The sequence below is a fragment of the Limulus polyphemus genome, unplaced genomic scaffold (genome assembly GCF_000517525.1).
Source record: "Limulus polyphemus unplaced genomic scaffold, Limulus_polyphemus-2.1.2 Scaffold77291, whole genome shotgun sequence".
Lineage (NCBI taxonomy): Eukaryota > Metazoa > Arthropoda > Merostomata > Xiphosura > Limulidae > Limulus > Limulus polyphemus.
Genome location: NW_013742887.1, coordinates 799 through 9060, shown reverse-complemented (window position 1 = coordinate 9060; position 8262 = coordinate 799). Strand labels below are relative to the sequence as shown.

The window sequence follows — 8262 nt, the reverse complement described above, 5'->3', positions numbered from 1 at the left end:
CTAGTAAAGTTTACAGATGACAGTAAAATTTTGGATATTGTATTGAAGATGTTGATGAATTACATAATAACCGGATAAACTGGTTATTGGCACAGATATTTGGCAAATGACCTCTAATTACACAAGCGCAAGATAATGTATTTGGGTTATGAAGATATGCATCGCCAGTTTCATACAGATGGGAACCCCTACTCGATAGCGTGACTGCAGAATAGGATCGTGGTCACTCTAGCCATCTGTTGCTAATTGTGAAGCTTATAGAATGGTAACGTATATTTATAAACATACTGATTACGCGTCAAAACGGTAATAAAGTAACAACAAATATCCATTAAATCTATAAAGTAACAAATACATATTAATTATTACTCAAATTATTATTTCAGTAGTTCTTAAAGTATCAAGCGTCTATATGCAAAGAAAAGCCAAAAACTATGGTTTTTATAATTAAATGAAGATATAGCCTAAAGATGGTTTGCGCTTTACGGCATAACCAGGTTTCATTCGCCCGGGTCCCCTGAGCAATGCCCCCCTTTGCTACCCCCCCCTACCTCCCGCCCCCTGTCGGCTAGCCTGGATCCGTTACTTGGCAACTAGAGTAAGATATGAATCGCATGTTGTTTACCCCCTGGCAACAAGGCGTTTTGATCAAAATTACAGTTTATTAGGCCGACAGAGTCGAAACATACTAAAAATATTAGCTGGAACGCTATTTTTATCCGTTGTTTATCATGGTGTCTAGTGGAATATGGTAACAGCCTCGGCATTATGAGATAAGTAACCATTATATCTGATGGAAATAATTTGGTTTTACCCATTACCAGGACTGATGTTACCGTATCATACAAACATAACGTTGTGGAATTTTTTGATTTAGTTAGTTGTTATATATATATATCGGTTACATTCCTTCAACGAGACACGTTTTTTTTTTGTATTTATTTATGTTGGAAATTCCCATCATCGCATTTGTAGCTAACTCCAAAACATGTACCACAGAAGCTAACAACCTCATGCCCTCGTCTCGCTTTTCTATTTTTAGAACTCTCTGTGTTTTTTCGATACGATACCCGTGGTTGGGCAGAACACAGATAGCCCAATGTGTAGCTTTGTGCTCAACTATAAAAACAAACAAAAACAAATATTTACAAAGTGTGTCTTTCTCACTTGCACAAATATTGTAAACCCGCACGGCAGTTTAAAAGCGTTTATAACAACAATATCGAATTAACTGGTTGTAAAGAACTTACCCCTGGTGTGCTTAGTCGTTACTAATTGGAAATTATTAAGATAAATATTTGATAAAACAACAACAACAACACAGTTTTGTGTGTCACGGTATATCACTAATAACAGTAGACGAAGTGAACATTCTGTTGACTAATGTAATCGTTTAAAAAGTCCAGATAAAAAAACAACAACACAGTTTTGTGTGTCACGGTATATCACTAATAACAGTAGACGAAGTGAACATTCTGTTGACTAATGTAATCGTTTAAAAAGTCCAGATAAAACATCAAACCGGGAGTTAAAGTAAGTGGTAGAACAAATCTAGTGTTGGCATCAAACCGGAAGTTAAAGTAAGTAGTAGAACAAACCTAGTGTTGGCATCAAATGATGAGTTGAATTATGAAGAACGAGAGATTGGGTACTGGTGTTTATTTAGACTAGAAACCGATGACGCAACTAGGAAAGATCTAACCAACACTTCCGACAGAATGTTTATGTTGTCTCTGCAACCGCCATGACATTACGAAAAACCAGAAGTTTGTCATCTTTAATTTAATACCATAAAGTAAGGTCTGATTTTTTAAAGACTGGACATAAAATCTAGACATATTTAGTTTTACCTAAAGTTGTAAAGTTAGTTATATCAGGACCGGTAAAAAGTTACAGTTTAAATATTAAAAATCTCTAAGAATTATTAATGACTCTCTGAACTTTTACCTCATTTCCATGCATGTTAGCAACGTATTTAACATTAGGCTTAAGTAACGGTTCTTCATGAGGGGTCTTGGAAACTATGACGACCCACAGCTCTCTCCCTGGAAGTAGAAAACGGAAATAAAAATGAATAATTTACAGAAGTAAAAATTAAAACGTGAATCCGATCTCAGAACAAATGTTTACGTTCAATTGATATTCTTTAATCACGACAAGAAATTATTGTAAGTTTTATTACATCGTAATATCATACTTAATAACACACTTAGGGGTTCACACTCTGCCAGCTTGGTGCTATACACCATAAAATTTAGGGTTCACACTCTGCCAGCTTGGTGTTATACACCATAAAATTTAGGGTTCACACTCTGCTAGCTTGGTGCTTTACACCATAAAATTTAGGGTTCACACTCTACCAGCTTGGTGCTTTACACCATAAAATTTAGGGTTCACACTCTACCAGCTTGGTGCTATACACCATAAAATTTAGGGTTCACACTCTACCAGCTTGGTGCTATACACCATAAAATTTAGGGTTCACACTCTACCAGCTTGGTGCTATACACCATAAAATTTAGGGTTCACATTCTGCCAGCTTGGTGTTATAGACCATAAAATATATTATCAGCTTTACTGTCACGTAAAATAACACTTACTATCAAATGAAAGATTTCACCTTGCTATCTTGGGTGTTATACATCATAATATTTATTTTCTCTTCTGTCATTCACCAAAGATAAACTTTTAAGTTCATTGTTAATTTTGTCTACGTCTGTTTACGAACCAAACGACTTTGATTTATTTTCCTAACCACTAAAAGCTGAAATTAAGAGAAGTAATTCATACCAACACTAGATTTGTTCTACCACTTACTTTAACTTCCGGTCTAATGCCAACACTAGATTTGTTCTACCACTTACTTTAACTTCCGGTCTGATGCCAACACTAGATTTGTTCTACCACTTACTTTAACTTCCGGTCTAATGCCAACACTAGATTTGTTCTACCACTTACTTTAACTTCCGGTTTGATGCCAACACTAGCCTTGTTCTACTACTTACTTTAACTTCCGGTTTGACGCCAACACTAGACTGATTTTACTGCTTTCTACAACTTCCAGTTTGACGCCAACGTTAGATTAATTTTACTGCTTTCTACAACTTCCGGTTTGATGCCAACACTAGATTTGTTCTACCACTTACTTTAACTTCCGGTTTGATGCCAACACTAGCCTTGTTCTACTACTTACTTTAACTTCCGGTCTGATGCCAACACTAATTTGTTCTACTACTTACTTTAACTTCCGGTTTGATGCCAACACTAGATTTGTTCTACTACTTACTTTAACTTCCGGTTTGATGCCAACACTAGATTTGTTCTACCACTTACTTTAACTTCCGGTCTGATGCCAACACTAGATTTGTTCTACCACTTACTTTAACTTCCGGTCTGATGCCAACACTAGACTGATTTTACTGCTTTCTACAACTTCCGGGTTGATGCCAACACTAGCCCTGTTTTACTTCTTTAAACGTCTACTCTTATTATTAATAACAATTTCCAAATGAAAGTAAATAAGTGTATTATAATATGAAACAAAAAATCTCCAGGTTGGGCAGCGGTAAGTATATGGACTTACAATGCTGAAATCCGGGGTTCGATTCCCCCAGCGGTAGACCCAATATTTGAAACAAACCAATCTGGCAAAATATAAATATTCAATATTTTGTTTCTGTTTGGTGTTCAAAAATTCCTTTTTTTTTCTGTAATTCAGCGAGATTATCTCACACCGACTTTTGTTCATTGATCTTGGGAACCCTTTTTTGGTAATCAATTGCAGAGGTTGACAAACTAGGGCACGAGCGTCCAAATTTCAACTAACAATTCGACAATACTAGTGATCGTACGCTTACAGATAAGTACGTTTTGGTCTAGGCCAAAAATATGAAAAGTTATGGCTTTAAAAAAGTAGATAGGCTTCAGAGACAGAGTGCTACAAAGTGCACTTTTTTTTGGAGCGGATGTTTATGACGTTGGGAGAGGGCAACTCTTCTGTTGATCATAGTTGAAAACTGTTGGTTTTCTGGCGCTAGACCTTGTGTTGTAACTCGTCAAAATAAGGGTCTTGTGTTTTCGGTTTTTTTACTTTCTCTACAGTGATAAAAACAAACCTAAAATGGACGGACAAAAGCGAGAACTTTTTAAAACTCCACAGTTAAGCCGTCGTGATTAGTCGACAAACAACAATGAACGGCTAAACGATTTATTCCCTTATTAAAATTTAATTTTGCTTAAACTACAGTATTATTTCATAAATATTTAAAAAATGTGTTCAACAATTTTCTTGCCTGTTAATGGATACCAAGCTGCACCATTAGTAGTTCCGTTTTTAAAACCACGAGTACCAGTTGAACATGGTAAGCCTAAATGCATGGTCTCATGATTGAATGAGTAAACTTCTGCTAGATGGCGAAACACGTCATCATCGGGTGTGAGGGATGGACTACTGAGAGACTGAAAAACTAAGCATAAAATAATTTTAGATTAGAATTGTGAAATATTTCAAAGACGAACTTATTAATTATCTCATAGAAACACGTTAATAGAGAAACATAGCGCAAAAAATACAAAATAAACAACTCGAAGAGAAGCAATCGTACACAAAGCATACAAAAAATAGAGACAAAACCGGAAGGAACACAGAAAAACATAAATTTAACATTAAAACACACAAACATAGAAAGAAATACAGAAAACACACAAAATCACACTCTTTTTAACTTAAAAACGTATAAGAAAACATGGAAATAGAAGACAGATGAAATTAATATAAAAACAACGTATATTTTAGCGATATGCTTTAATAACGCCACTATATCCATTCTAAAAAAAAACAACATATATATGTATATTTCAAAAATTAATACAAATAGATTTTACGGTCACTTTTTTTTGTTCTCTGAAACTTTAGCATTTCTTACTTGAGTTTGGAGTATTGTCAAACGGGTAACTGGCGACTAGAGCGCCCCCATGGATATTTCCGGATAAAACAAACTGAATTTTATTAATCCATTCTCGAACCGCTTTAGTCTCTGGCTGTTCATTTAAATCGTTTGTTTTGAAGTAGTCTGGAAAATTTCGATTGAGATCAAACCCTAGAGCGTTGTATCTAGACAGAAGTATATCAATTAATGAATTTCATATCATATCTAGACAAAAAAAAAAACAAGATGGTGATTCAGTTGCATTAGTATCCTTCAATTTATTGGGTGTTTTTTGTTTTTACTATATACATAAAAGTTTACACTGCTTAACAATGTCGAACGTAATAAATACATTACATCATTTCACATTCACGGATGATTTGGTAATTATTTGTATTAATTTTCTATATTTATAATTCTCGAAAATAAACGCAACGTTGTTTGAATATGGCATAAATCCATGTGTATGAATGGGGGGGGGGGGAAATTTGAAATTAACAAGAGTTTAGACTGGTGAGAAAATGTGGAATTAACAATAGTTTAGACTGGTGGGAAAATGTGGAATTAACAAGAGTTTAGACTGGTGAGAAAATGTGGAATTAACAAGAGTTTAGACTGGTGAGAAAATGTGGAATTAACAAGAGTTTAGACTGGTGAGAAAATGTGGAATTAACAAGAGTTTAAAGGTATGAAAAACATGCTGTAATAAATTATCTTTTTTTTCGCCTCTTAATTCATCAATTAATAATTAAAAACACCAAATATATGTATTCATGAGTATAATACAAAGTCACGCCTTATGCACAGAACTCATTTCTCTTGTTGTTTATCTTCGTAAAACTCTAATGATCACTGCCAGTCAATATTCAGGACATAAATACCAAAGCTCCTGACGCCTAACTTTGAGCACTGTGAGAACGAAAGTCTGTTTTAGGTTCAAATCCCGTCTCTTAGGACGCCAAGCTTTGTGTACTGTCCAAAAACAACAACAACAAGCAAGCAAGCATGTTAGGTCTTCACAACGTATTTTCTTTTAATTAATACAGTATTTTCGTATGCCTTGTGTTTTTTTATAAAATAAGAATGGTAAGCCTTCACAGCCTCCCTTCTCACCTTCCTTGAACATCTGTACAGCTGCCTTCTTTTGAAACTTCGAATCCGTCAGGGTTCATGGATGGCATAATATGTACCCTTGTGTTATCCATGATCCAGCGAACGAAGTCATTAGTGTGGTAATTATTCACCAGATGCATCATTAGGTTAAGCATTAGTTCTCTTCCCACCACCTGAAAGGAGACTTGATTTCAACATATTACTAATCCTTGCCGCCAACAGAGAGCTATTAATTTCAAGTTCAGTTATTGGAATCCTAAGCCAAAAGACTTCCTAGTAGAAAAAAACAAACAATTTACTAATTGTCCTTTTTTATAGTGTTAAAAATAGAAGTCCACCGTCACATTGTTCAGCTAAAACCCCGGAAGTTGATCTAAGTAGTAGAAAATATTTAGGCATCTCCACCGTTACTGTGTCTGTCGTCTCCCAGCTGGACTGAAGAGCCTTAGTATTAGGGGAAAGACCTAGTCGACACTGGAGGTATCAGGTATAGTGTGGTTGAAAAAAAAAAAAAGCCACACAATAGGCTATCTATGCCTGTTCATCGCGGGAAATCGAACCATGGATTTTAGCTTTGTGAGTCCATGAACTTACCCCTGACCCATAGGAAGACCATTTTGTCTGGAGAAGGCGCTGTTTTTGAAAAGTCCATATTTAAGATAATTTTATGAAGATTATGATGTTATTTGAACATTTTAAACTTTTTTTTTTTACAGTAGTATTTCTGAGAAAAAAATTATTACTGAAAGAATATAAAACAACGCCAGGATTTCCTCATCCTTTACAATAATGCCAAATTCAAAAAGTATCTTCATATAATATTTCATGACAAATCAAACTATCTAAGAAATATAAGTTGAGGGGGGGGGGGTTGAAAAACAGAGGGAAAATACTCATCCTGCCAATCCTCCTTTTCAAGTATCCAGATTATAGTGAACTCAGCGCCCTCTTTAAAGTGTTTATTGTTAAAGAGATAAGGATCATTTCTATGCTTAAAAACGTTAACAATGTGATGGCAAGTAGAACACTGTATTGTTAGTGCTTAGATGTATCAGCCGTCTCAGTACTTAGCCCCCTTCTCTCTTACCAGAAACAGTAAGAATATTAAATTGTCCCAGTCCCTCAGTGCGAGTTTAATATGCAAGGTTTGTCATTTTACACAAGGTTCATCGTCAGATAACCAACAGTTGTTTCAATCTTTCTTAGCATCGTGGCAAGTAACGAGTATAATACGTTGTCAGTTCATACGGTTCAATGTTCCCTCGATCTCTCTTACGTTTTCTTAACCTAATCTGTCATTGGACAGCCGCAGGAATTGAGATTCGGAATATCTGCTCAGCGGAAAATAGAAAACGAAGGAGTGCTGTTGACAAGGTTTGAGACAACTTAGACGTGTTTTTTATTTTATTTATTACTATTGTAGATAGGTAATTTTAACAAATTTCGTTTGTCTATGGTTTTGGCCCGGCATGGCCAGGTGGTTAGGGCGCTCGGATTGCAATCTGAGGGTCGCGGGTTCGAATACACCGTCCCGCCAAACATGCTCACCCTTTCAGCCGTGGGGGCGTTATAATGTGACGATCAATCCCACTATTCGTTGGTAAAATAGTAGCCCAAGAGTTGGCGGTGGGTGGTGATGACTAGCTGCTTTCCCTCTTGTCTTACACTGCTAAATTAGGGATGGCTAGTGCAGATAGCCCTCGTGTAGCTTTGCGCGAAATTCAAATAAACAAACTATTGTCTATGGTATAGGCATGCCGACTTTAGTAAAATATAGGCTTAAATATATAATGAAAAAAAATGTAATATATGTGGTTAGCGAGAAAATTTAATTGTTCTTGACAAATTTACAGCCGTTATGTAAACGTTAGGCTTAACTTCTTTTGAAGGTTGATCTTACTTAATTTGTTTATCAGTTGATGTATCGGACTTAATACTTCCTGGGAAAATATTTTAATCAAATATGTATCATCTACTAAAAACGATAGACTTGATTATTATTATTAATTAAATATTTTAATTATACTTATAACCGCTAGGTGGCATGCAAGACTACAACTATGTTTGGGGAGGTTGCATGGAGGTGACATTTGAAATCTCGTGCTGTAAATACCCGTATGTCTCAGAGCTGCCACGATATTGGTTGAATAATAAGAAATCATTGCTAAGGTTTCTGGGCGAGGTTCATCAAGGTTTGTTTTTATTTCATCTCTCTTCTTCT

At 35.5% G+C, this 8262-nt stretch overlaps 1 protein-coding gene across 1 annotated transcript; it reads right to left on the bottom strand.

The window, feature by feature from the left end:
• Positions 1–1947: 1947 nt before the first annotated feature.
• On the bottom strand, positions 1948–6315 carry LOC106477722 (carboxypeptidase M-like; the record flags this gene model as incomplete). Its single annotated transcript, XM_013938256.2, has 4 exons — positions 6042–6315; positions 4926–5113; positions 4293–4466; positions 1948–2045 (listed from the first exon to the last, which is right to left on the bottom strand). Coding segments are annotated over exons 1-4 (615 nt in total), but the record flags the coding sequence as incomplete, so codon positions are not given.
• Positions 6316–8262: the final 1947 nt, after the last annotated feature.